This window comes from Saccopteryx bilineata, chromosome 1 (assembly GCF_036850765.1).
Source record: "Saccopteryx bilineata isolate mSacBil1 chromosome 1, mSacBil1_pri_phased_curated, whole genome shotgun sequence".
Taxonomy (NCBI): Eukaryota; Metazoa; Chordata; class Mammalia; order Chiroptera; family Emballonuridae; genus Saccopteryx; species Saccopteryx bilineata.
The window spans coordinates 79,400,858-79,428,655 of NC_089490.1; the positions used below are offsets into that span (position 1 = coordinate 79,400,858).

A 27,798-nucleotide genomic window follows, 5' to 3' on the forward strand; every position below is an offset into this window, starting at 1 on the left:
GGTCCTGAGGGGATACCCTGGGGTCCTTCCTCTGTCCCTCATCTGGGAGACCCGGGGCAGGGCCAGACCCTTCCGCCTCCTTCCAGGCTGACAGTGCCAAAGAACAGAACCTCGGGACGCGGGCCGGGCCTGCCGTTGACCCGCGGAAGCCGCCGTCGTTTTCACCGCTGGGAGGTGGGGCCAAGTCGGGAGTGGACAGTTATGGGCAGGGCCCCACTCCCGGAACCGAGACCCCTAAGCCAATGGGGACGCTTCGCTCCGGACTCCGCCCACGGGGCGGGGCGAGACTGCGCAGGCGCACGGCGCGGCCGGGCGGGCCGGCTGGCTGGGAAGATGGCGGCGGAAGCCCTGGCTGCCGCCGCGGAGCAGATCCGGGGTGTCTGGAGTGCGCGGGCCGGGGCCGGGCCATGAGCGCGCCGCCTTCGCGTCCCCGAGCCGCGGAGCCCGCCTGCGCCCCTTGCCATGGCGCGGCTCGCGGACTACTTCGTGCTGGTGGCGTTCGGGCCGCATCCGCGCGGTGAGTGCCGGGGACCGGGGACTGGGGAGGGGCGGTCGGGGCCACCGGGCCGGGGCCGCCCCGCCAGTGGCACGGTTTTCCGGGACACCTGCCGCGCCGACGCCGGAGAGCCTGGGCCCGGGGGCCTGAGTCGCGGAGGGTCGTCATGACGTCCCGAGGCCGGCCGGGCGGTGAGACGGGTCTGCATCTGCCCGCCACACTCGGGGCAGAGCCGGGTGTGCAGCTTCAGCCGGGAGCTGGATGGGCCCAGGTGGGACGCGCTCTCCGCCAGGGCCGAATGCCGGATGGCTTAGCCTCTGGGGACACAATAGTTCGCTTGCAAGACCCTCCTCTGACTCCAGTGCGGGTTTGAAGCACAGGCCCAGCGCGGGGCCTTGCGTCCCGGAGGTCTGGTGGGATGCGCAAGGGGGCGTGGGGTTCAGGGATTACTTCATGAAGAGGTGGTGCTTGAGCTGGAACTGAAGGATTTCAGGAGGAAATGTAGAGGTAGACAGAAGAGGTTCCTGGCGAAGGGCCTGCCGTTCCTTGCAAGCCAAGCCCTGGGTGGGGGATCAGTGTGGTGATTGATGGCCAGGTCCCGGAGGTCTGTGTCTAGGGTAAGCGCCCGTGTCTGAGAGCCCTTCAGCCCAGGGAGTAGGAGAAAACAGAGCCTGACAATGACATCAGCGACAGCCGTGGTGACAGCAGCCTGGGGAGCAAGCTCTGCGTGCCAGGCCCTGCATAACCCTTTGTGTGCCTGACTTCATTCTTTCTCCCAGCAGTCCACCGAGGTGTCCCTGCTATATCCCCCACTCACAGCGCAGGCTCAGGGCAGAGAGTTGAGTGCTTGGGCTGAGCCTCCACAGGAGGGGCCAGGACTTGCACCCAGGCTAACCCAGAGCCGTGCTGTGGGCAGTGTGTGTCATCAGGGGGTGGGCAGATGGGCTGTGGGGTCAGGCTGGGCTGACCCCTGAGCTGATAGTCTACCCTGCTTCTTGTCACCATCCAGACTTGGTCTCCTCTGCCGTCTGGGCCATGGGTATGGCAGAGCCTCCTCAGAGCCCTCCCACTCAATACTTGCTCCCCTGTATCTGAATGCATCCCTGATACCCTCAGGCATGAGTGTGCCTTTCCCTCCAGAGATGGAGCTACTTTGGACAAGAACCAATTTGCACATGGTGGGCTTACTGTCAGTGTTGTGCAGGCCTGCAGAAGGGTGCATGGGATCCAGTGAAACACAGCTGGTTGTGGGGCTGACCCGTGTGGGGGGCCTGGGCTGGGTGCCATGCAGAGGCTGCTCAAACAGAACAGGTTTAGAGGCTGATGATGCTGAGGGTGGTGTGCAGAGGGCCTGAGAAGACAGAGACCACAGGTAGAAGCCAGGTGGGAGGTATGCTGTTGGTGTTGGCAGCAGGGTGGGGGTGTGGGGTTGAGGGTGAATGTGAGGGAGGCGAGAAGAGGCATGGGTGGGCTCCATGACCAGTTAACTGTGACACGTGTGCTCACAGGGTGTGCACCTCAGGCATGTGTGCCCTTTGAGCAGGACAGGGGAAGGCTGGAGCCCACAGTGCCGTTTACTCTGTGAGTGGCTGAAAGGAGTGATTTTCAGGCTGTCCACTGTCTTAGGGGTGGGGAGCTCTGTAGCCTCATAACCACTGCTTTCAGCTGTTGGCTAGCCACCCAGCCTTAGGGCTTCCCTTGGCAGGACTCGTCCATTCTTGTGAAGAATAAGCCCATAGGCTGGGGCCTGGCATATGGGGCCAAGGACAGAACCAGCTGGTGGGGGAAACCTGAAGCAGAGGAGCATCACATGGGGGTCAGTAGTCCTTGCTTTGCCACTTGATAGCTCTGTGACCTTGGGCCAGTCTTTCTGCTCTCTGCACCTCAGTTTCCTCATTTGGAGGTGAGATGAGTTGCACAGACCTTCCAAGCTGCTGTGAGCATGAGATGGACAGTACATGAAGCTGCTCACATGGGAGGCTCGGAAATGGTGGGTGTCTTATTAATGGCAAACAGCGGTGTGTGGACACCCCTAGGTACAGACAGAATGGGCACCTCTGCAGGAGGTGGAGGACCCCTGTCTAGGACATCAAGGCAGGGATGCAGGGTCTGCAGGTTTGGTGGAGAGGGTTTGGGAGGGTTGTGATGTCTTGTCCTTGGTCCCGAGCTACAGGGTGCAGGACCTGGGTGCTGAGTCTCGGAGTCTCGCCAGAGTGAGCTTCCTGGTTTTATGGTCACCACCTGGCAGACCTCTGTCCAGGCAGGAGAGAGGGAGGGGGTTGGGCAGGACCCCCCCCTTTTTTTCATTTAAGAGGGTGCAGGCGCCTCCTCTGGTGAGTGGAAGCACCTCCTTATAAGAATACAGGTACCCTGGGCCTGGTTTGAAAATGAGAGCATGGGGGGAGGAGCTATACCTCAGGTGCCAGTCTGGGCTTGTCAAGGGTGGCCCTTGGGGCCAGATAGACCACCTGTGTCCAGATCCTGGTCTGAGAGGGCCCTGAGAGTGGTCAGCTGTTTTAACACTGAGTAGCCTTTGGGAGCCAGAGATGCACTTGACCTGACCAAGTGAGTATCTGCCAGGGAGTAGGGGCTGGACCCCATTTGGTGCTGTGGGCAGATCTCCCCCCAACACACACCTGAGCATTTGAGAAGAAAGCCCACCTCCGTCCCATGGCCTGGCCTCTTTCAGTCCTGACCATGCTGAGCTGGTCACATTCCTTGCCCCATCGACTCTCCACACCCATGTTTCTGCCCTCCCTCTGGAGCAGGTTGGGGCTGTTTGGGGTGGCCTCGGTTGGTTACCAGCCTGGAAGCTGAAGGGTCCAAGGCCTTGGGTCAGAGCCAGTCTGGTCTGGCTGGGAGGGGAAAGGGAATAGCCCTGGCAAGGTCAAAGCCCCTCTGCATGTGTCCTGCTGATGTGGCTGGTTGTGGGGGTAAGGGCAGCAGGAGGGTGCTTCCTTCTTTTCTTCCCTGTGGTTGTGTTGGTCCCAGGGTGTGTGCACCCTCCCTTGCCTCTGCCCACAGTGCATGCTGGCCCATGTAGCCCTTCAAGCCTTGGAGCCTGGCACTGGTGACGGGTGCTGCCATCAGATGACAGGATGCATGCTGTGTTCTCCCGCCCCTTGTGCAGGCCTGCAGCCCACACGGGGGTGTCTGTAGGGATGTGGCTACGAGAGGAAGCTCTTGTCCCTATCTGTGTCTCATGGGACTTTAGTGCCCTTCCCCTGAGGGGCCCCCCACAGAGTCCCACCCTGTGATGCACACCTGTGCTGGTCACTGTGAGCTAACAGCAGCAGAAGGTTACTTCCGTGGCTACATGGGCTCCAGCAAGAGAAGGATACTGGAGGATGTGGCAGAACCCACCCCTATCCTAGGATGTAGGCCCAAAGCCAAGCTGCAGCCTGGCCCCTGCTAGCAGAGAGCTGAGGTGTGGGACAGAGTCTCAGAGAAGGGTTGGGAGAGACCAGGAGCCAGGGTTTCTCAATCATGTGCCCTTCCAGGGAGGGCCTGCCATGTCCTGGAGCACCCTGGGGCTCCGGAAGCTGCCCCACACTTCTGACTGAGGAACCTGTTTGCTTGTGGGATGTGAGTGGGCTGGCTGTGGGAGGATGGCTGTGTAGCTGGTTGTATGCATCCAGGAAGCCCTAATTAGGCCATGGTCTGTGCCGGGCACAGGTATGTAAAGGACAGATTAACGTAGTTTCTTGTTCATGGAGCTCCCATCTGGTCCAGGTGGCCGACAGATGCACCAGGAATCACCAAGGGGTTTGGTGAAGGGAGGGAGATCCTGGGGGTTCCACTACTGGCCCCAGGCTCAGGGAGAGTACAGACAGCTGCCCAGAGGTGGGAACACTCTTTGGGCTAAGTCTTGAAGGTCAAGTTTGGTGTTATCGTGGCTCAGAGAAGGTGCTGGTAGGGGGATGCTCTCCCACCATGCCCAGCCACCTGCCCCTATAAGTAGTTTGGACAATTCAAGGAAAGTGTCCAGTTCCTATTTTGGAGGGTGGAGCCTGCAACTGGGCTTTGCAATTGACATTTCATGATGAATGTAGTAGGGATGGGGTGAGGAAGGTGAGTGATGGACAATGGCCAGCTACTCTGTCCACTTCCCTGGGGGAAGAGGCTGCTGAGAGTAACCCTCCAAGGGCTGCCTGCCTGCCTGCCTGGCCTTGGAGGAAGGCTATGGGGCAGAAGCTGCTGTCCTGGTGTGCTTTTTTCCTCCGCCTGCTGCCTCGTGGCAAGAACTGGATGAGCCCTGGGCGCCAGCCAGACCTGGGCCCAGATAGTGGTTTGGGGCTGCACACAAGTCAGCTGAAGAGCATGAGGTGGGAGCCATACTTCAGGCCCCAGCCTGGGCCTGTCAAGAGTGGCCCTTGGGGGTGGGCCAGGAGGGACGCCAGGGAACTTTGTCTTGGTGGGCTGTGGGCATGTGTGTAGGTAGGTATGGCACCAGCAGAGACACCTCTGTGCATTTCCGCCACCTCTTGTCTGCCACCTCACCTCAGTGTCGGTGGTAGGAGGGGGAGGGGAGCAGGAAGCTGAGGTTTTGTGTCTCAAGAGTCATGGCTCCTCACCCACCACCTCCCGCCACCTCCAGCCCAGCAGCAACCTGCTGGCTGCTGACCTTGGCATTGCCTCCAGGATCCTGGAGGATGGTCTCCAGAGTGCTCTTTCTGGGCTCTGGGCCTGGGGACTGCCTTGTAAAGGCTTCCTGCTGAGTCCCTCCCCTTACCTGCTGCTGTGGGCGGTGTTGAAGCTGAGCCAAGCAGAGAGAGGCACCTGTGGGTCCTGCATGTTGTGCGTGGGAGGTGATCGTGGAAAAGCTTTTGTCTTTTCCCGGTTCATCCTGCTGCCATGCTGGGTGGGATCTAGAGGAAAAGCAGAAACTAGTGTCTATTCTCCAGAGTCCCCTGACGTGGCCTGGTCATGCCTCCTGGTTTAGCTCTGTCAGGGGTAAGCAAGAGGCAGGGACTGCCAGCTGTCCTCATTGGTGTGACCCAGACCTAGGAGCAGTGCCTTGGGCATGGAGTGGGGAAAGCAGAAGATAGGGGGCTTAGAGGACCCTGGAGTTCCAAGGAGTGGAGGGATCTTTGGGGAATACATTGGTAGCTAACAGGCTGGCGTGGGGGGTGCATCCTGCTCAGGGCCACAAACAGGGATATGGGCCTCCTGCCCCTGGCCCTCTCCCTGGCCTGACTGTGGCTGTGTGCCACCCCTTCAGCACTCCTCAAAGTTGCTAGATCCTTAGTGCTCGGGTGGGCACTCCTTCAGTAGGTGTCCTGAGACCAGGTCCCTACCTTCCTGCCGGCTGACACTCCTCTCTGTGTTCTGTTGGCTGTTTTCTGTTGGCTCTGCTGGGCCTGCCTGTCTCTGAGGCAGTGGGGACAAAGCAGCATTTGGAACTGTGGGCACAGGTGGTCTTTTTTTTCTTCTGCCATAGACCATGTGTGTGAGGCCTCTGTGCCTCTAAAATGAGCCTTGGGCTGGTGGGTGAGGCAGAGCCAGGAAGCGGGGCTAGGCACTAAGCTACCAGGTCCCCACTGTCCTGGTGCTTACCACTTGTCAGGCCAGGGGCATTGTGAGGGCCTGGTGCCTAAGCTGGGATTGGCTGTCGAACGGTCTGGAAGTACTGCTCTGTCACTGAAGGGGTGTGTGCTGTGCAGTTGGCTGGCGTGCAGCACGCCAGAGGCGGGTTCTGGCTGGGGATGTTGACACAGTGGGACCAGGCCTGGAAGTGGGAGTGGGAGCAGGGAAGGACCCCAGTCCCACAGCAGGGGCTTTGCTCTGTGCCCTCTGGTGGCCCTGAGGTCTGTGGTTACCTAATGGCCTCTTACAGGACTATTTTTAGGGAAATTATAGGTCTGGGAGCTCAGGCTGGTCTGGTGCCAGTTAAGAATAGGGATGGGGGATATTTTCACCCAGGGCTTCGAGGTTGTCATCTGAGACCCTCAAGGCTCCTGCCTGGGTGGGGTGTGGGAAGTGGCAGGTGCTCTGACCACCTGCTCCTGTCCTCAGGGAGTGGGGAAGGTCAGGGCCAGATCCTGCAGCGCTTCCCGGAGAAGGACTGGGAGGACAACCCCTTCCCTCAGGGCATCGAGCTGGTGAGTGGGGTGCTGAGACAGGGCAACTGGAGGCTAGCTGCTGGGTGGGGCCGGGCCAGCATTCTGCCACTGTCCCTGGAGGACTGTGAGGAGCCTCCATGAGGCTGGGCCCCCACTGGGGATAAGTCTGAGCTGCTTCAGAGGGTGGAGAGCGGGGGCACTGGCTTGACTGGCATGTTGCTTGGTGCCCATGTCATGTCATCCTCCCTTCTCACAATGGGGAGCATGTCCTTCATCACAACGTCCTCGCCCCACACGGCTCTTTACTCCCTTTTAGGGGGATGCAGGCTGAGGTCAGGAGGCGAGGTGCACCTGGGGTGGCTGAATGAGATGCTGCCTGCTGCACGGGAACCTAACGTCCAGGCCCTGGCTGTGCATATGCTGTGTGGCAGGGTGTGGAGGGAGCTGACTGCTGACCTCTGACCTCTCCATCCCCATAGTTTTGCCAGCCCAGCGGGTGGCAGCTGTGTCCTGAGAGGAACCCACCCACCTTCTTTGTTGCTGTCCTCACTGACATCAACTCCGAACGGCACTACTGTGCCTGCTTGACTTTCTGGGAGCCAGCAGAGCCCACACAGGTCAGCTTAGGGGCTCTGGGGTGCAGCCCGAATAGGGCTGAGCTCCTGCCCCTGCCCCTGGGTGGGTCTCTCTGTCTGTGGCTGGTCCTGATAGAGTCTGGAGTTCCCAGAGGAGTCACCTGTGTTCTCCCCCGGGTTCACTGGACATTCCTGAGAGCCGAGCAAACAGTTTGTGTCCACAGGAAGGTGTGTGCACTGAGAATGCAGCCGTGAGGGAAGATGAGGCAGAGGAGGGAGGCCCCAGGCGACTGTCACCTGCAGTGCCTGGCCCACCTGGCCAGCTCTTTGCTCCAAAGACTCTGGTGCTGGTGTCTCGGCTGGACCACGCGGAGGTGTTCAGGGTGAGGTGGGCAGCCAGGGTGGGAGGCACGACATGGGTCTCCTGCCAGCTGCTGCCATTCTCGCCTATGGTCTTTGCAGAACAGCTTGGGTCTTATCTATACCATCCACGTGGAGGGCCTGAATGTGAGCCTGGAGAACGTGATTGGGAACTTGCTCACCTGCATCATCCCCCTGGCTGGGGGCTCACAGGTGGGTCTTGGGGGCAGCTGCTGGGGCCCTCCAAGCTCCCGTGGCTGTGGGGTTGGGGCCTGGTAGGCACTTCAAGTCCAGCCTAGGCTGAGTGCAGCCCCAGCCCTTGGACACTCTTGTGTCTTGGTGCTGATGTCAGCTGTGACCTGTCCTCGGCCCTGCCTACTCGCCTGTGTTTCCCATGTCTTGCCTGGCTCTCTACCTGGCACCTTTCAGTTTTTCTGTCCTCTCGTTCCTTGGGTGTGCCTGTCTCTGGATGTTCATGTCAGCTTCTCTGTCCGTGCCCCCATGTGCGGGTGTGTCTAACTGTGTCTCTCTGCCCGTCTGTCCTGTGCAGCTGGACTCTGTTGAGGATGGAGTGGTATGGATTCTTTGTTTCTTCTGCCCACCCAGACCCATCCCTGCCCCAGGTCAGAGGCCCTGAGTTCTCTGTGCAGTATGCTTGGGCCAGCAGAAGCTGGCATGGCATTTTTTTTGCCATGCCACCATCCCAGCCAGTCCCTTCTCTGGCTCTGTCAGTCCATCAGTCCTGCTGAGGCCACAGAGCTCTGGGCAGACACAGGTTTGGTCAGAGCCACTGAGCAGTGGTTCCTCTCTTTCACAGAGAACCATCTCTTTGGGGGCTGGTGACCGGCAGGTCATCCAGACCCCACTTGCTGACTCACTGCCCATCAGCCGCTGCAGCGTGGCCCTGCTCTTCCGCCAGCTAGGTGAGTCCAGCAGTCCCCATCTTTCAGGGCCTCCCTTTCCTTCCCTGGTTGAAGTTCTCACTGTGTATAGGCCACAGTGGGGTGGACCCCCACAGCCCTGCAAGCCTATTTTTCTCCTTCAGGCATCACCAATGTGCTGTCTTTGTTCTGCGCTGCCCTCACTGAGCACAAGGTGCTCTTCCTGTCCCGGAGCTACCAGCGCCTCTCAGACGCCTGCCGGGGGCTCCTGGCACTGCTGTTCCCCCTCCGATATAGGTGCCTACCCCATGCCCACCACCTCAGTCCCTGTGCTTGGCCCCTCCACCCAGCCCAACCTCTGTGAGGCCCCCACACTGAGCCCTGGCCTATTGCAGCTTCACCTATGTGCCCATCCTGCCGGCACAGCTCCTGGAGGTCCTCAGCACACCCACGCCCTTCATCATCGGTGTCCACGCAGCCTTCCAGGCGGAGACCCAGGAGCTGGTGAGGGTCATGTTTCTGTCTACCTCATGCTCCAGGCCCTGCTGACCAGCTTGCAGGTCCCTAATCAATCACTGCCTTTGGTCCACAGCTGGATGTGATTGTGGCTGATCTGGATGGAGGGACAGTGACTGTCCCTGAGTGTGTGCACATTCCACCTCTGCCAGAGCCATTGCAGAGTCAGACACACAGTGTTCTGAGCATGGTGAGGCAGGGCTTGGGGCCTAGGGAGGCTGGGGCAGGGCCACTTGGCAGGCAGGAAAACTCAAAGCCCAGGGCTGATGTGCAGCTGACTGTGCTCCACTCTGTTGCTGCAGGTCCTGGACCCAGAGCTGGAGTTGGCTGATCTTGCCTTCCCGCCCCCCACAACGTCTGCCTCCTCCCTGAAGATGCAGGTGGGGGTCACTGCAGCGCCCATTAAAGGCCCACACCCTCCTCTGCCTTTTCCTTAGGTCTGCTGTCACTGATGGTCAGCTGGCAATATGAGCAGTGTGCCACCCCTTCAGCTGGTCACAGGGCTACGTGGGGTGTTGAGCACCGAGGGCCCTGTGCAGATTGTCACCTTGGTCTCTGGGGCATCCCTGTGCTCTGTGTGGAGGAAGATTGGAGGGAGAGGAGGGTCAGAGGTGCCTGGGGAGATCTGGACAGCGTGTGCACAGGGATTGGGTTGAAGGGGGCGGAGTCTGGGGTGGGTGGAGGGTAAAGGCTGCCTTGTTTAGGGACCCAGCACTCACCTGACACTCACTTGCCCCAGGACAAGGAGCTGCGTGCTGTTTTTCTGCGACTGTTTGCTCAGCTCCTCCAGGGCTACCGCTGGTGTCTGCACATGGTCCGCATCCACCCAGAGCCTGTCATCCGCTTTCACAAGGTGGGTGCCGGGTTGGGGGTGGGGCGGGAAAGGCAGGAGTAAATGCCCAAGGGCTGACCTCCTCATGTACCTCAGGCAGCCTTCCTGGGCCAGCGTGGGCTGGTGGAAGACGACTTCCTGATGAAGGTGCTGGAGGGCATGGCTTTTGCAGGCTTTGTGTCAGAGCGCGGGGTCCCCTATCGCCCTACGGACCTGTTTGATGAGGTGTGCCTCCGCCCCAGTTGGGAGGAACCCCCAACCCCACCCCTTCCTGGCCAGCAGCCTGACCCTGCTTCCTCCTGCAGCTGGTGGCCCATGAGGTGACACGGATACGGGCAGATGAGAACCACCCACAGCGAGTCCTGCGTCATGTCAAGGAACTGGCAGAGCAGCTCTATAAGAACGTAGGCAGGCAGCAGAGGGGTGGGCCAGCCCAGGGAGGTCACTGTGCTGCCCCAGCCCTAGGCTGCTTGCCCATGCCTGCCTGTGTCCTCTCAGGAGAACCCATACCCTGCTGTGGCTATGCACAAGGTACAGAGGCCAGGGGAGGCCAGCCATCTGCGGCGGGCGCCCCGGCCATTCCCCCGCCTGGACGAGGGCATGGTGCAGTGGATTGTGGACCAGGCCACGGCCAAGATGCAGGGCGCACCCCCAGCTGTGAAGGCCGAGAGGAGGACCACTGTACCTTCAGGGCCCCCCATGAGTGCGTAACAGGGAGGAGGCCCTGAGTATGGCTTAGGGTGGGCATGAGGTCAGAGGTAAGTGTGTTCTTTGCTCCCTAGCTGCCATCCTGGAGCGGAGTAGTGGGCTCCATGGCAACAGTGCTCGCAGACTGGAGGTGGTTCGAAACTGCATCTCATATGTGTTTGAGGGGAAGATGCTTGAGGCCAAGAAGGTGAGAGCACTGGGTGCCGGAGCACTGGACCCTAAGCTGGGGTCTCTTGTTCACCTACGGGCAGCTGCAGAGGCTGGGCTGGCAGGAAGGGAGGTGGGTGCCAGGTCTTGGGTTCCCTCCATGTCAGCACTGCTGGGTGAGCCCTGCTGGGAGGTTCAGTGAGAAGGATTCCCTTCAATTTGTAGACATTAGAACCCCAAAAGGTTCCTACTTGTAGGTTTCTTCATCCTTCACACACACACACACACAAAGTGTTGACCGGTGCATGTCATTTTTTTGAAAAGTTGATGGAAAACGGAGCTCACTTACTGCTTCGCTTTGTGGTATTCATTAACACCTGGGGTGTCTCACAACAGCCAGTTTTTGAGTCTTCCTCATGTTTCAAAGCTGCACAAGCCCCCGTGAGGCACCCCGCTTTGTGCCAGCCCCTCCCCTGGGAATGTGGGTTCCCAGTTGTTTACAATTAACAGCAGGCTTGTGATTGCACACTGGACATAGTGAGTGCTGGTGCTCAGGGCCGTGGGGCCTCCCTGCAGAGCCCGTTAGTGCACTGGTTGGTGAGCGTGCTGCCAGCATCCTCCTGTCTCTGCCTGCATGTGCTTTGTGTGTGGAGGCCATGAGGCCCTAGTGTGTGGTCACACCTCACCTGGACAGCTTCTGGCTGTCTTGTGCTTAGAGCCTAGGCTCTTGCCCCAGGTCTGCCCTGTTCTCCATTCCCTTCGTTGTCTCTGTGCCAGGGCTATCCCCGTGCCTCCCTCCTGCCCTTCCAGGGCATGGTTGAAGTTCCCCATATAGGCTCATGCCTCAGCCTCGTGCTCCCTGTCCCTAGCTGCTCCCAGCTGTGCTGAGGGCCCTGAAGGGGCGAGCGGCCCGCCGATGCCTTGCACAAGAGCTGCACCTGCACGTGCAGCAGAACCGGGCAGTCCTGGACCACCAGCAGTTTGACTTTGTTGTCCGCATGATGAACTGCTGCCTGCAGGTGAGGTGGTAGCATGGGACCCACAGAAGATCCCCGGTCTGCTCAGTGTGCAGCTCTCAGACGACCCCTGTCTACACAGGCATGTGGTCCATGGGGTACCTGGCACTGCCAGTGGATGAGGGAGGCCCTAGTCAGTGGGTGGGGATCTAGTAGGGGAGCAAGAAAAGATCCTTGTTGGATGTGAGTGCTGGGGTGTCCTTCCCGAACCTCTGCCCCAGGCAGCCCTTGGAGAAGGTTCAGGGACCATGGCTGGCAGTGGTGCCGTCGGGAGGTGTTGGGGAGAGGGTTCTGACAGCTCAGGCTCTATCACAGGACTGCACTTCCTTGGATGAGCATGGTATCGCAGCTGCTCTGCTGCCCCTGGTCACAGCCTTCTGCAGGGTGAGTGTTGGGTGGCCTGGTGTGTCCCTATCCCCTCCCCTTCTCACTGCCTCCACTGACACCCACCTGACCTTTGCAGAAGCTGAGCTCGGGGGTGACGCAGTTTGCGTACAGCTGTGTGCAAGAGCATGTAGTGTGGAGCACACCCCAGTTCTGGGAGGCGATGTTCTACGGGGATGTACAGACTCACATCCGAGCCCTCTACCTGGAACCTGCAGAAGACCAAGACCCCTCCCAAGTGTGTGGAGGTCCACTGGACCTGGGGCGGGGGGCTGGCTCGTCCCTGGCTCACACTTGGCTCACCCTTGTTGGTATGGCAGGTTGGGGAGGCATCTGCACTGGACGAGCGTTCCGCCCTGGATGTGGCGTCTGAGCAGCAGCGTCTGTGGCCAATGCTGAGCCGTGAGAAGCAGCAGGAGCTGGTGCAGAAGGAGGAAAGTACAGTGTTCAGCCAGGCTATCCACTATGCCAACCGCATGAGCTACCTGCTGCTGCCCCTCGACTCCAGCAAGAGCCGCCTGCTGCGTGAGCGCGTGGGCCTAGGCGACCTGGAGAGCGCCAGCAACAGCCTGGTCACCAGCAGGTGGGCTGGCCTCTGTGGCTTGGGTGGAGGGGGCTTGGATGGGTGGGTCTTGTGCTCACCATGCCCCTCCTTTCTAGCATGGCGGGCAGTGTGGCAGAGAGTTACGACACAGAAAGTGGCTTTGAGGATGCAGAGACCTGCGATGTGGCTGGGACTGTGGTCCGCTTCATCAACCGCTTCGTGGACAAGGTCTGCACAGAGAGTGGGGTCACCAGCGACCATCTCAAGGGGCTGCATGTCATGGTGCCAGGTATGGGGGGTCTGGGTATGGAAACACACCCCTCAGGCAGTGGGTGTGGGGACCCAGGGGTGAGGACTGCTGTTTCCCAGACATCGTCCAGATGCACATCGAGACCCTGGAGGCCGTGCAGCGGGAGAGCACGAGATTGCGCCCCATCCAGAAGGTGCGTTAGGGCCTGGTGGGGCTGCAGCTCCAGGGCCTGGGCTATGTCCTAAGGTGCTTCTCCTGTGTCTGAGCAGCCAAAACTGCTGCGGCCACGCCTGCTGCCCGGTGAGGAGTGTGTGCTGGATGGCTTGCGCGTCTACCTGCTCCCTGACGGGCGTGAAGAGGGCTCAGGGGGAAGTGGAGGTGGTCCAGCACTGCTCCCGGCTGAAGGCGCTGTCTTCCTCACCACCTACCGGGTCATCTTCACGGGGATGCCCACTGACCCCCTGGGTAAGTCTGCACACTGCTTCTGCCCTTGCCCCACTTCCAGCTCTTTGGGGTGAGTAGGACATTCCCTACCTCTCCTTTCCCCTCTCAGGCACAGGGTCTCTGTGGGACATAGGTCACTGCTTCTCCCCCACCAGACTATGTCCCCTTAGTTCTGGGATCCTGATACTGTGACCTGTCCTCTCTTGACCCTCTAACTCTCTGCCTGGCCTGTTAAAAGTAGGGGAACAGGTGGTGATCCGCTCCTTCCCGGTGGCTGCGCTGACCAAGGAGAAGCGCATCAGTGTCCAGACCCCTGTGGACCAGTTCCTGCAGGACGGGCTGCAGCTGCGCTCCTGCACATTCCAGGTGGGCTAGCGGGGTGGGATGCAGTGGGGTGGCCTGCTGACCTTTGACCAGGGAACAGGAATACCTGTTTTCTCTGTGGAGCCCTGTCGTGTCTGGAGCATGCACAAAGCTCAGCACAGCCAAAGTCGAAGCAGATTAGGTGGAGAATGCCATTAGAGATTGTGTTCCTCAGCCTCACTTCTGTTCTGGCAGCAAAGCAAGTAGCCCCTGGTGTGCCCTCTGTCCTGATGGTGCTCCCTTGGGAGGATGTACCACACCAGGCCCTCGTGTGGCCCAGTGTGAGGGAGAGACAAGGGTGCCCTTTTCAGCTGTGCAGTGGGTCTGCCCCTACCCCCAGGGTTTTCTCCAGCTACAAGGTCTTTACCATCCATCTTATTAGGCACAGGGGCTTCCTGTAAGCATGCCTGCCTTAGTGGTCATGGCCAGGCGTAGAGCTGCCAGACCTCTGAGCCCTTTTGTCTGTTGCAGCTGCTGAAGATGGCCTTTGACGAGGAGGTTGGGTCTGACAATGCAGAGCTTTTTCGTAAGCAGCTACACAAGCTGCGGTACCCACCAGACATCAGAGGCACCTTTGCGTTCACCCTGGGCTCCTCTCACACACCTGGACGACCGCCCCGAGCCAGCAAGGAGAAGGGTCCCTCCCTCAGGTCTGGAGTGGGGACCGAAGGCCAGGGGATCCCCCCCAAAACCACTGTGTGTGCATTTCTGTGCCTGTTCATCTTATTCTGCTGACCCTGCACACCCCAGGACACTGTCCCGGAACCTCGTGAAGAATGCCAAGAAGACCATCGGACGGCAGTATGTCACTCGGAAGAAGTACAATCCCCCCAGCTGGGAGCACCGGGGGCAGCCACCCCCAGAGGACCAGGAGGATGAGATCTCAGGTGGGAGTGCAGGCAGTCTGGGGTGGTCAGGGTGGAGACCCTGTGTGCAGAGCGGGGACCTGGTGCTCTGTAGGTGATGACTCCTAAGTGCCGGCCTGCCTCAGTGTCAGAGGAACTGGAGCCCAGCACACTGACCCCATCCTCGGCCCTGAAGCCCTCTGACCGCATGACCATGAGCAGCCTAGTGGAGCGGGCGTGCTGCAGGGACTACCAGCGCCTGGGTCTGGGTACACTGAGCAGCAGCCTGAGCCGTGCCAAGTCTGAGCCCTTTCGCATCTCTCCAGTCAACCGCATGTACGCCATCTGCCGCAGGTAAGCAGCTGGTGTGGGGCTGCCACTTTTAGTCGGGTGGCCTCTAGGAAGCCACAGGGCTGGGACTGCCCTGGGTCTGTAGGTGTGGGGGACAGCCCTTTACACAGCCTGTTACCTGCAAGCTGCTTCATCCCCATGCCCACCTCCTCACAGCTACCCTGGGCTGCTGATCGTGCCCCAGAGCGTCCAGGACAATGCCCTGCAGCGTGTCTCCCGCTGCTACCGCCAGAACCGCTTTCCTGTGGTCTGCTGGCGCAGTGGGCGCTCCAAGGCGGTACTGCTACGCTCGGGGGGCTTGCACAGTAAGGGTGTCGTCGGCCTCTTCAAGGCCCAGAATACGCCTTCTCCAGGTACCCTCTCTCATTCTCACACATGTCCTGTGCCCCATGCCCCATGCCCCATGCCTGCTACAGTGCTGCCTCCTCCCCCAGGCCAGTCTCAGGCAGACTCCAGCAGCTTAGAGCAGGAGAAGTACCTGCAAGCCGTGGTCAGCTCCATGCCCCGCTATGCTGACACATCGGGGCGCAACACCCTCAGCGGCTTCTCATCGGCCCACATGGGCAGTCACGGTGAGGGGTGCTCAAGGGCCGGGGGACTTTTGGGGGTTGTGGTGACATATGGAGGTCAGGCCAGTGAGGGGGCAGAATGTTTGGGGTGTGAAAAGAGGAAGAGGACCCAGCATGGAGCCAGGTAAGTGCCTTAAGCCTCTGCTCTGGTCACTCCTTTCCCACCCCACTGAACTCCTTGACGCCTGGTCTTTCCTGGACACAGCCCTCAAAACTGCCATCTGGTCCCTATCCCTATGTTGCCCCCTCACTGTCAACACAGCCCACTCTCCACCCAGGCCATTTTCTCTGTGGCCTCTCTGCTCTGTATCTGTTCTGGCCTCTCAGGCCTTGTTTACATGAGTTTTTCCATCTCTGTCCCCACCATGGGCACCTTAATGCACACGGGACCTGTCCCCAGGTGGATCCATGCCCATGGGACTCTCCTTGCCTCTGTTCACACCCAGCCCTGCTCACAAGCCTGCACTTCTCCTGATGACTCCCTGTCCTACATGGTGGGGTCCCATTGTCCTAGTTTGCAGAGAAGGCACCAGGCCTTGAAGGTCAGGGTGAGGGCCCAGGGGCCATCACTGGACCCCTCCCTTGCATCAGGGATACTGGTGTGGGGTGGCCCCAGAGGTGCTGGGGGATTCAAAAGCATGTACTGCTGTTCACGAAGGGAGGTGACCCCTGTACAGGGGTGGTCTGGCTTTCTGGTGCAACAGGAAGAGGACCTGTGGTGAGCCAGGTGAATGCTGGGCACCGGGGAAAGGCCCAGACAGGAAAAGTGCCCACAAGGCCTCATTGTGTAGTAAGGGAGGAGGGTCCTCCTCAGGAGTCTCTCTCCAAGGCAGATACTTCTCCCGCTTTGCATTTCCCCTGATCCCATCTGCTTCTGGCTGCCCCTCCTCTCCCACCTCCCCCCATCCTGTCTAACCCTGTCTCTGTCATCTGCCTCTATCACCTTGTCTCCCTCATCTGACCTCGTCCCCCCCATCTGATCCCATCTCCCCCCCCATCTGACCCTGTCCCCATCTGATCCCATCTTCATCTGACCCTGTCTCCCCATCCCCCATCTGCCCCCATCTCTCCTATTTGACCTTATCCCCCTCCTCCCCTGCTGCTGGATCCTCACTGATGGTCGGGCCCTGTCTAGCTTACCCTCTTGGCCTGATTGGCGGATGCTGGTGCTTCTCGGGGTTGGTCCTCAAACTTATGGCTCCAGCTGCAGTCCATCCTACATTGGTCCTTGATTCCTAGAGCCTGGTGTCTGTTGGGCTCTCATCTGTGCTGGCAGGTCTTATCTCCACACTAGAAGCACAAGGTCTGGGAAGCTGCCCACATGGGCCTGACTCGTCCAGATGCTGGCCTGAGCGCACCCTCCCACCCCCCAGCTTATACATTGGCAGATGTGGTGACAGTGTCCATCTGGGAGGTTTGGTGGGTATGACTGATGATACCACACCTGGAGCTGTCCTGGTCATTGTGGCTCAGAGTTGTAGGTGCTGCATGAGGGGCCACTTCTCATGAGCCCTAGCTCACACCAGTTCAGATGTCAAGTGGGGTCACTTGTTGGTCGGGCCTTCCTGGTTTCCTCCATCCCTACCCTCTTGTTCGTCTGTCTTTTTCTCTACAGTTGATGCATTAGGGTGACAGGTGGGTTATGGGGGCTGGTGGCACTACCCATACGCCAACCCTTCCAGAAGCCTGGGCATTGTCCTTGGTTCTTCCCTCTCTGCCCACGCTAAATCTGCTGTCGTCCATGCTACCGCCTCCCTCAGCCTGGCTTAGACCCCACCACCCCTTCCTGTGAAGGAGGGACTCCAGAGCACATGAGGATCTTGCCCTCTCTAGTGAGACCTGGGGGTCCCTACAAAGCCCACTCCAGCCCCCATGGCACTTCCTCTGCTATCTGAGCAGCCTCTGTTCTGATCTGACCCATAGGCCTCAGCTCACACTTCACAGGGCTCCATGCTCTATCTGTTACCACTTGCTGGGCACTGGGGCGAAGGGGGCTGGGAATAGGATCAGCCAGTCTGCCCTCATGGTTGCTCACAGGGATGTCCTCCTAGGGACAGCCACCTGACATCCACCCCTGTGGGGTACAGACCTTGTTCCCTCGCTTTTCTGCCAGGAGTACCATTCTAATTCAACTGGCTTTTTAGGTTTTCCAAACATTAAAGTCCATCTTTAAGAATGATTTGCAGGCCCTGGCTGGTTGGCTCAGCGGTAGAGCGTCGGCCTGGCATGAGGGGGACCCGGGTTCGATTCCCGGCCAGGGCACACAGGAGAAGCGCCCATTTGCTTCTCCACCCCCCACCCCCCCACCTGCCCTCCCCCCACCCCCACCCCCCCACCCCACTTTCCTCTCTGTCTCCCTCTTCCCCTCCCACAGCCAAGGCTCCATTGGAGCAAAGATGCCCCGGGCACTGGGGATGGCTCCTTGGCCTCTGCTCCAGGCGCTAGAGTGGCTCTGATCGCCCAGAGCAGAGCAACGCCCCGGAGGGGCAGAGCATCGCCCCCTGCTGGGCAGAGCATCGCCCCCTGGTGGGCATGCGGGGTGGATCCCTGTCGGGCGCATGCGGGAGTCTGACTGTCTCTCCCCGTTTCCAGCTTCAGAAAAATACAAAAAAAAAAAAAAAAAAAAGAATGATTTGCAGCCTGACCAGGCTGTATGTAGCACAGTGGGTAGAGCGTCAGACTGGGATGCCGAGGACCCAGGTTCGAGACTCCGAGGTTGCCAGCTTAAGCATGGGCTCATCTGGTTTGAGCAAAAAATCTCACCAGCTTGGACCCAAGGTCGCTGGCTCCAGCAAGGGGTTACTTGGTCTGCTGAAGGCCCACAGTCAAGGCACATATGAGAAAGCAATCAATGAATAACTAAGGTGTCACAACAAAAAACTGATGATGCTTCTCATCTCTGTTCCAGTCTGTCTGTCTGTCTGTCTGTCTCTCTCTCTCTGTAAAAAAAAAAAAATGATTTGCTGTTACACTGTCTCGCTGCCATCCTCCACCTCCAGTGGTTCTGAGAGGCATGTGCTGGTGGCACCTTGTGTCTCCCCCTACTGTCACCTGGGCAGCTCTGCCCACAAAGCCCACTGGTGCTGCCTCCCGGTGTCTCCCAAGTGCAGGGTGTGGGCTGTTCCTTATTGCTGACCTCAGCTGTACATGGGTTACAGTCCAGGCTCTGTCCATGTCACAAGGCCATGCTTGTCTGTGGAGACTGCTGTGGCAGGCAGGAGACTATGTCCCTGCTGCCTTCTCTGCAGAAGCAGGTGAGCCTGGAGCAGGGCTGGAGCAGGCTTAGGAGCAGCTGCCTCATGAGGTTCCCTGTGCCTCTAACTGGGTCAGCCCAGCCCATGAGCCTTGGGCCTTGCCTTCCCTGGTGGGCAGCACAACCCAGCATGGTACTGGGGTTGGGTTAGCCTGAGTCCTTGACTGAACTGCTCTCCTAGTTGTGGACTGGGAACTCAGGATCTGGGCCTCCTGTACTGCTGCTATGTGCTGGGCAAAGGCTGCTTGGTAGGATGTGCTGTGAGTGGTTTGGGGCCGTGCCCGTGGGGTCCAAGGGCCCAGGATCGGGTCACAGAGGAGGTATTTTAAAGAGAGCCAAGGGTTTCTGACTCCTCTGACCCCTCTTACCCATCCTCAGCCCTCTGTTTCCTGGCCTGCCCCCCAGGTACCCAGAAGGTCTCAGCACTGACCTCTACTGTCTGTGGGTTTCCTGGGGGGCTTGGTGGGAACCTAGCCCCTTTGGTCCACAGGACAGCCATGGTGGGCATACTGTGAGCCTGGGCCAGGCCTGAGCCTTCTCTCTGATGTGCCCCCCAGTGCCCAGCCCCAGAGCCAGGGTCACCACGCTGTCCAACCCCATGGCGGCCTCGGCCTCCAGACGGACTGCGCCCCGAGGTACCGTACCGGCCACTTAGGCTGGCTGCCCCCACATCTGGCACCGATGCCCCTGTGTGACTGACTTGTCATGGGCACTAACGTCCTCCACGCCTGCCACTAACGGTCCCATGCAAGAGACCAGTGTAACCCAGCCCTGCCACAGCCCTGGGCACTAACATTCTGACACCCAAGTCCTGCCCCTGCCTTGACACTAATGCAGGCACAGGTCCCTGTGGGGTCCTGTTGACCTTCCTTTCCCGCCCTTGGGAGCTCAGCCCCAGGTAAGTGGTGCCCTAACCCAGCTCGGTGCTTACCTCGTTTCTCTATGCAGGTAAATGGGGCAGTGTCCGGGCCAGCGGGCGCAGTGGTGGGCTTGGTGGTGATGTGGGCTCCCGGCTAGCAGGCAGAGACATGCTAGGCCCCCCCCAGGCCAACGGGGCTCCCCTCGACCCAGGCTTTCTGCGGCCCCAGCGTGCAGCTCTCTACATCATTGGGGACAAGGCCCAGCTCAAGGTGACTTTGGGTAGGTGCACGAGGCCAGGCGGGGACCTGGACCTGGGCACATCTCACCATGCTGGTCTCCTCTAGGGTGTACGGCCAGACCCCCTGCAGCAATGGGAACTGGTGCCCATTGAGGTGTTTGAGGTGCGGCAGGTGAAAACCAGCTTCAAGAAGTTGCTGAAGGCGTGTGTCCCAGGCTCTCCCATCATCGAACCCGACCCAGCCACATTCCTGCGCTCACTAGAGGACTCTGAGTGGCTGACCCAGGTCTCTGTACTGCTACTGCCCCTGCCCCCACTCTGGCCAAGGGCCACCTGGGGGTGAGGAGATGGAAAGGGGCTGTTGTGTCTCCCCCTCACCCCTGGTGCTGGGCCCTCCACTCACCTGTTACCAAGAGCAGACAGGGTCTTGGCTACTTATCTGACTGGGAGAGATTGATGACCACTTCCCACCTGGGTAGTGGAGGGAGTCCAGGCCCGGCTATGTTAGGACCGCTGCTGTCCTTTGGGGGTGGCTGGGCCATCCCAAGGATAGGTTGCCTGGGGAGCTTGGGAAGGTGAGAGGCAGCAGTGGTCAGCTGTCTAGAGCAGACCCTGTCTGTTGGCGCTGTGCCCACCTTGCTGGCTGCAGTGCCCACTTGGCTACCACTCCTGTGGATGTGTGGGTTTTGGGCCTGGTTGGGGTCTAGGGTCTGAGGGCTGCCGTTCTCTGCAGATACACAAGCTGCTGCAAGTGTCGGTGTTGGTGGTGGAGCTCCTGGACTCGGGCTCCTCCGTCCTGGTGAGCCTGGAGGATGGCTGGGACATCACCACCCAGGTACGCAGTGGACCATGCGACTGGGTGGGCCTGGGTTCCCTGGGTTCCCTCCTGAGTGCTGTTGGTTCTGGCAGGTGGTCTCCCTGGTGCAGCTGCTCTCGGACCCCTTCTACCGCACACTGGAAGGCTTCCGCCTGCTGGTGGAGAAGGAATGGCTGTCCTTTGGCCATCGCTTTAGCCACCGTGGGGCCCACACCTTGGCTGGGCAGAGCAGCGGCTTTACACCTGTCTTCCTGCAGTTCCTGGACTGTGTGCACCAGGTGAACAGGTGGCCGTGTGGAAGGCTGAGCCCCCAGGTCCCGGTCCCTGGTCCCTGGCTCCTGACCCTGACCCCTGACCCCTGACCCTGTACAGGTCCACTTGCAATTCCCCATGGAGTTCGAGTTCAGCCCTTTCTACCTCAAGTTTCTTGGCTACCATCACGTGTCCCGCCGCTTCCGCACCTTCCTGCTGGACTCAGACTATGAGCGCATTGAGCTAGGTAAGTGCAGCTGGTGGTGGGTGGGGCAGGGGAGTGTGCGTGCCGGCTGTGGGGCTCAGTGCTGCCCCACACAGGGCTGCTGTATGAGGAGAAGGGGGAGCGCAGGGCTCCTCAGGCCTGCAGGTCTGTATGGGAGTATGTGGACCGGCTGAGCAAGAGGACACCCGTGTTCTACAACTACATGTACGCGCCGGAGGACTCGGAGGTGAGCTGGTCGGGGCCTGGGCAGGCGGGCGGGCTCTGCCTGGTCTAGTACCTCACACCATTCCTGCCTCCAGGTCTTGCGGCCCTACAGCAATGTGTCCAACCTGAAGGTATGGGACTTCTACACCCAGGAGACACTGGCCGAGGGCCCCCCCTATGACTGGGAGCTGACCCAGGGGCCCCCAGAGCCCCCAGAGGAAGAGCGGCATGATGGGGGTGCTCCCCAGAGCAGGCGCCGTGTGGTGTGGCCCTGCTATGACAGCCGTCCCCGGGCCCAGCCCGACGCCATCTCACGCCTGCTGGAGGTACCTGGCCCCCCCACTCTTAGACAGTGTGTGTGTGTGTGTGTGTGTGTGTGTGTGGTGTGTGTGTGTGTGGTGTGCGCGCGCGCGCGTCCATCCAGAGACCATGCCCTTCATCTACCGGCAACCTATCTTGGCAGCCTGTGGTGACCATGGCTCCCTGGGGCCCTGCTCTGCACTGGGTGTGCATTTGCAGGCAGTGGTGACGGGCTGTTTTCACGAACACCTGGGTGCTCTGGGCATCTGCTTTCCCTGGCCACCTGTAGGGTCTTCCCTAGAAGACAGGGCTTCCCCACGTCCATGATGGCTCTAGCCCCACCCTCCTAATGTCAGCAGTGGCTCTTCCAGGTTCACTTGCCTGGTGTTCCCTTCAGGAGAACCATGCCTATGGGCCTGGAAGATTGGGGTTGACATTTGGTCTTCTCTCTTCCTTAGAGGTCTTATCTGTTCTGCCTCAGGAACTATGATCCATTGGGGCAAGCTCTGGAACTGGGAAGGAGCCCTGGAGCTGGGGAAGTGTGGGGATAGGGGCTGGGTGACACCGGGTAGCCACCTAGCAGCCAGAATTCTGTAGAGTGGCTGAGCAGTCAGGAGGTCATAGGCAATGGGAAGGTTGGCACTCCCCACCATGGACTGTGTGGCTTTGTGGAATATCTAAGCATATTAGTGCTTCAATTTCCTTATGGGGAGAGTAGAAGTAGAAACACTAATTCCTACATCTTGAGGTGGTGGTGCAAACCACTAGGCAACATTTCAGCAGTGCTGCATTCAGCTTGGCCTGAAGGCATCTATCACCCAGGCATTTGGGATAGCATAGGGTCATGGTTTTGTGGATGTAGAACCCACAAGCACAGAGAACAGAAGAGAACCCTTCTTTATCCCTGGTAACATTCATAGACTTGGAGTCTGGAGTGAATTGTGCCACTAACTTTCTTACAACCTGCGTCTGTGTGGTATGTTCCTGTCTATACTTGGTACTTTTTTTTTTTTGTTTTTTTAGTCTTTCCATTGATTTGAGAGGGGGAGGATTTGAGAGAGAGAAGCATCAACTTAATGTTCTACTTGGTTGTCCATTTTTAGTTGTTTATTCATTGGTTGCTTTTGCGTGTCCTGACTGGGGCTCAAACCTGCGACCTTATCCACTGACCCACCCGGCTAGGGCCTGGTCTGCCTTTACATTTAAGATGAATTCCTTGTACTCTGAATCTGGCTGGGACTTCTTTTCATCTACTCTGATGGTTTCTGGTTTTCATTGGAATTTTTAGTCCATTTACACTTACGATTATTGATGTGGTTTCATTGAAGTCTAGTTTCTTGCTGTTTTCTATTTTTTATTTCTTTGCTCCTTTTTTTCTAACAATTATTTTTAGTATTTCCTGTTATCTACTTTATTAGGCTTTTAAGCTATACCTCTGTGTTATTTTTATTGCTTGTGAGGGACCACAGTAGTCCCTCCTTATTTGTCCATGGTTTTAGTTACCTGTCATCAAAAATATTAAAGATTCCAGAAATAATTCATGAGTTTTCTTTTTAGATTTTATTTATTTATTTTATTTTTCCCAAGTGAGGAGGATAGACTCCCACATGCACTTCAACTGGGATCCACCTGGCAACCCCTGTCTGTGCTAGTGCTTGGACCAACTGAGCTACTCTAGCACCCAGGGCAGATGGCTGAACCAATCGTTTCACTGGCTGCGGAAAGGGAAGAGGGAGAGGAAGGGGAGAGAAGCAAATGGTCGCTTCTCCTATGTGCGCTGACCAGGATTGAACCTGGGACATCCACATACTGGGCCGATGCTCCAACCACTGAGCCACCGGCCAGGGCCTAGTTACAACAATTTGACTATCACATGGTTTTTCTGTGTTCATTCTGCTTGGAGCTCTTTAAGCATCTTAAATCTATAGGATGATAGTTTTCATAAAGTTTAATATATTTTAGGCTATTATTTATTTTAAATTTTTTTCTGGCCCCTGGCCAGGTGGCTCAGTGGATGCAGCATCATCCCAACACACCAAGGTCATGGGGTCATTCTCCAGTCAGGGCACATACAAGAAATAACCAGTGAGCCCTAGCCAGATAGCTTGGTTGGTTAGAGCATTGTCCTAAAACACAGAGGTTATGGCTTCGATCCCTGGTCAGGGCACATACAGGAGCAGATCCATGTTTCTGTCTTTGTCTTTTCCTTCCTCTCTGAAATTAGTTAAAAACAAAAAGAAACAGGACCAATAAATGCACAACTAAGTGGAACAATGAATTGATGTTTCTCTCTTTATCCCTTCCTTTCTTTCTCGAATCCGTGGAAAAATTAGAAAAATAGTTTTTTTCTGCATGATTTCTTCCTTTCTCTAGGACTTCATTGTCCCATAGGTCACTGAGGCTTTTATTTTTCCTCCAATCTTTTCTCTCTGCAATTCATTTTGTATGTTTCTATTACCTTGTATTCGAGTTCACTTTTTCTTCTTTTATGTGCTCTTAAACCTATCTAATGAATTTTTCAGCTCTAGAATTTCCATTTGATTCTTTTTTTTTTTTTTTTCTTTTCTGAAGCTGGAAACGGGGAGAGACAGTCAGACAGACTCCCGCATGCGCCCAACCGGGATCCACCCGGCACGCCCACCAGGGGCGACACTCTGCCCACCAGGGGGGATGCTCTGCCCCTCCGGGGGATCGCTCTGCTGCGACCAGAGCCACTCTAGCGCCTGGGGCAGAGGCCAAGGAGCCATCCCCAGCGCCTGGGCCATCTTTGCTCCAATGGAGCCTTGGCTGCGGGAGGGGAAGAAAGAGACAGAGAGGAAGGGGGGGGTAGAGAAGCAATTGGGCGCTTCTCCTATGTGCCCTGGCCGGGAATCGAACCTGGGTCCCCCGCACGCCAGGCTGACGCTCTACCGCTGAGCCAACCGGCCAGGGCATGATTCTTTTTAAATAATTATATTCTCAGGAGAGTCCCCATCTGTTCAACCATTATGCCCATCCCATCTATTTCTTTAAATCTTCATATTTATAATTCTTCCATTTCTTATTATACCAGTATCATTTCTGGGTGTTTCTTTTAAATTTCCCCTAAATATGTGTCTCATTTTCCTGCCTTTTTGCTTGTCCCCTAAATATGTGTCTCATTTTCCTGCCTTTTTGCTTGTCTAATTTTTTTATAACCTGAACATTGTGGATTCTACATTGTTAAGCATCAGATTCTTGTCTTCCTTGCAGACTCTTGAGTTTTATTCTTGAGCAGTTAATGAGCTTGTGTGCAGCTGGATAATTTCAGGGTTTGTTTCTAAGCTTTGTTAGGGCAGCTCTAGAGACACCTTTACTCTAGGTTCAGAGAAGCTCTACTCAAAGATGTGGCTTCTCCAGGGTTATCATTGAAGGTTTGGTGTGTTCAGCAAGGAGCCTCCACTCTGGCTATGTGGCAGTGTGCAACCACTAGAATTCGGATTTAGCTCATAGCTTCTTAGTAGCTGCTCAGGCTTTGCGACATCTTGCCTGGCACACGGAATTTAACCCTTTGAGTAATGAGTTTTTTTCATGCTTGCTGACCCCCAGCAGTGAGTTGTTGTTTTTTTAAAATGAAATTAGTTCCAGTTCTAGTTTTATTAACTTAAAATCATGTTTGTTTGATAACCAATTTATGGAAAGAATATACATTTGCCTTTTTTTAATGTTGCCTTACACATTTTTAAAATAAGTCGATTGTACTCTGGATGGTCAGGAGGCACAAAGATGCACATGAACGTTTGTACTGCTCAAAGGGTTGATTTGGCCAAATAGGAGGCCTTTGGTGTGGATTTTCAGAGTTCCTCTCCTGTGCTGGTCCCCTCCTTTTTTATGCCCTTCTGCAGGTCTACGCAGACTGGCATTCCCCAGCCTCCTATTACTGCCTCCTCAGCTCAGCAAGACTCTGCTCTGCCTCCCCACATGGTAGCGATGGCCCCTGGTGTTGGCCTGTCTCAAGTTGTCAGTGCTGCACTTCTTATCCAGTCCATGGCTTTTTATGGTGGGCTTATTCAGGGACCAATGACTGTCATGGCCAGAGGCCAAAGTCTAGCTGTTTCTATGTTCAAGTTAGCTGGCAGTGTCATTGTTGTATTTTTGAAGAGAACATGTCGTTTTTCTGGTAGGTTTGGGGATTTTCTCTTTGCATTTCAGCTGTTTTTCTGTAATATCCTGTTTGGGGTTTATAGTGCTCTTGATTATGTTGTGTGATGCCTCTGTTTGGTAAAACTTCTAACTATTGTCTCTAACTACTGATTTTGCCTATTCCCCCATGCTGCCTTCTCCTATCCTCCGGTTATACATTGTTTAGATCTGTTCTTCCTGTTTCACTTTTCTGTATTTTCCTTCCTTTTGTCTTTTCATGTTCCAGGCTATATATTTTTTTCTGAGTCATGTTAGCTCACTAATTCTTCCCCAGGAGCTGCAGCGGCTAGAGACAGAGCTGGGGCGACCCCCTGAGCGTTGGAAGGACACCTGGGATCGGGTGAAGGCTGCACAGCGCCTTGAAGGCCGGACAGATGGACGTGTGAGCTGGGGTGGGTGTGGGGGGCTGGGTAAGCTTACTGCTTGAAGGAGGCAGAGACCACCCAGCATTGACACAGGCCCCATCTCTTGCCCCTAGGGCACCCCCAGCTCCCTCTTGGTGTCCAGTGTGCCCCACCACCGCCGTTCGCTGGGTGTGTACCTACAGGAGGGCCCTGTGGGCTCCACCTTGAGCCTCAGCCTGGACAGTGACCAGAGTAGTAGCTCAACCGCGTCCGGCTCCCGCCAGGCTGCCCGCCGCAGCACAAGCACCCTGTACAGCCAGTTCCAGACAGCCGAGAGTGAGAACAGGTGTGAGGGCACCACCGGCTGCAGTGTGGACACTTCTGAGCTGGGGGGGCTCTGGGTGGCTCTCAGATGGGGGCTTGGTGTCTTTGGGGAGCTTCCGGTCAATCTTGAGTGGATTTGTGGGGAGGACATGATGGTGACTGAGCCTAAGTACACAGTTGCTAGGGAGAATCAGGTGGGCTTAGAGGGGTTTGGACCACAGTCAGACTAAGGTGCTAAAGAGCAGAGTGATGGGACTGTGGGTACTGAGGGCAGGCAAAGTGCCAGGTGAAGTTGAAGTATGTTCCAGGTAAGGCCAGGGCCTGGCAGGCTGCATCTTACCCTCCAGGCCTGAGGGGGGGGGGGGAGCCACATTGCTACCCCAGACCTGATTGCTCTATATTTCTCCTCATCTGTGCTATCTACCCTGCATGTGGGGCTGCCTCCCTGACACCATGAGACTGATGTGGGACCATGTGTCACTTAAAGGGTGTGGGGGGACCCTTTTCCATCACCTTTCTGGGTACAGCCCCAAGGCTTCTTCGGGATCCCCTGACCAGTGCTCTAGTTTGGTGGCAGGGGCCTTGGTCTTGCTGCCAGGATTGAGCCAGTAGGGGAGGGGACAGGTGTTGTGGTCTGAGCCTGGCTGGGCCTTGATGGCTGGCCTGACCCTAGTTCTACCGCAAACATAGGTCCTATGAGGGCACCCTCTACAAGAAAGGGGCCTTCATGAAACCCTGGAAGGCCCGCTGGTTTGTGCTAGACAAGACCAAACACCAGGTGAGTGGTCAGTGGGCACGGGGTGAGGCAGGAGGCTGGGGACTCTGCCCTGACGGCCTGTACCCCTTCAGCTGCGCTACTATGACCACCGTGTGGATACAGAGTGCAAGGGTGTCATTGACCTGGCGGAAGTGGAGGCTGTGGCACCTGGCACTCCCACCATGGGCGCCCCCAAGACTGTGGATGAGAAGGCCTTCTTTGACGTGAGCTGAAGCCAGGGTCTAGGAGAGGGGTGGGTGGTGCAGGGGCTCCATGGAGTGGGGCCGTGGAGTCAGCCACCTGCCCTCCCCAGGTGAAGACGACGCGTCGTGTTTACAACTTCTGTGCCCAGGACGTGGCGTCGGCCCAGCAGTGGGTGGACCAGATCCAGAGCTGCCTGTCAGACGCCTGAGCCCAGCCTTGCTCGGCTGCTCTACATCCAGTTACAGACCACTAGGGGTGGGCAGGGCCCCCCGGCCATGTTTACAGCCCTCGCCCTTGACAGTATTGAGGCCCAGCCCCCAAACTTGTGTGTATAGCCCCTGCCCACCTTGCCAGCTCTTATTTTGGAGTCATGGCTGAGCGCTGACTGGGAGGCGCTATGGTACAGCCCTCACGGTGGCCCTGTAAATAGCCCAGCCCCGTCCGCGTGGTGGCCCCGGCCGGCCCGCAGGCAACCTGTTCCTACAACCAGAGTCTATAAAGAGAACTAACTATG

The 27,798-nt window shown here is 57.6% G+C and overlaps 1 protein-coding gene across 2 annotated transcripts; it reads left to right on the plus strand.

Annotated features, from left to right (window-relative positions):
• Positions 1–306: 306 nt before the first annotated feature.
• Positions 307–27,798, plus strand: SBF1 (SET binding factor 1). Of its 2 annotated transcripts, XM_066254685.1 has the most exons (41): positions 307–517; positions 6,512–6,597; positions 7,038–7,175; positions 7,358–7,516; positions 7,596–7,706; positions 8,311–8,416; positions 8,539–8,671; positions 8,770–8,878; positions 8,967–9,080; positions 9,193–9,270; positions 9,630–9,743; positions 9,819–9,947; positions 10,028–10,126; positions 10,221–10,425; positions 10,505–10,617; positions 11,447–11,596; positions 11,909–11,977; positions 12,057–12,215; positions 12,298–12,560; positions 12,638–12,810; positions 12,891–12,964; positions 13,041–13,236; positions 13,454–13,581; positions 14,050–14,228; positions 14,329–14,465; positions 14,570–14,777; positions 14,931–15,127; positions 15,209–15,346; positions 19,154–19,231; positions 19,545–19,726; positions 19,802–19,981; positions 20,429–20,530; positions 20,605–20,790; positions 20,885–21,011; positions 21,086–21,216; positions 21,290–21,520; positions 25,930–26,037; positions 26,134–26,345; positions 27,014–27,101; positions 27,173–27,304; positions 27,394–27,798. In XM_066254685.1, the coding sequence occupies exons 1-41, from the start codon at positions 463–465 to the stop codon at positions 27,490–27,492; spliced, it is 5,676 nt and encodes a 1,891-aa protein (XP_066110782.1). In that variant the 5' UTR covers positions 307–462; the 3' UTR covers positions 27,493–27,798. The 2 variants fall into 2 exon arrangements, with proteins under 2 accessions (XP_066110782.1, XP_066110787.1); XM_066254690.1 differs by lacking the exon at positions 19,154–19,231.

What these genes read in the sequence shown, in the direction of transcription:
- SBF1 (XM_066254685.1), top strand. Translation starts at nt 463, where the DNA reads ATGGCGCGGCTCGCGGACTACTTCGTGCTGGTGGCGTTCGGGCCGCAT. An exon ending in CCAGAATACGCCTTCTCCAG is followed by an intron (nt 15,128 to 15,208) that starts GTACCCTCTCTC and finishes CTCCTCCCCCAG; the next exon opens with GCCAGTCTCAGGCAGACTCC. An exon ending in ACAGCCGAGAGTGAGAACAG is followed by an intron (nt 26,346 to 27,013) that starts GTGTGAGGGCAC and finishes CCGCAAACATAG; the next exon opens with GTCCTATGAGGGCACCCTCT.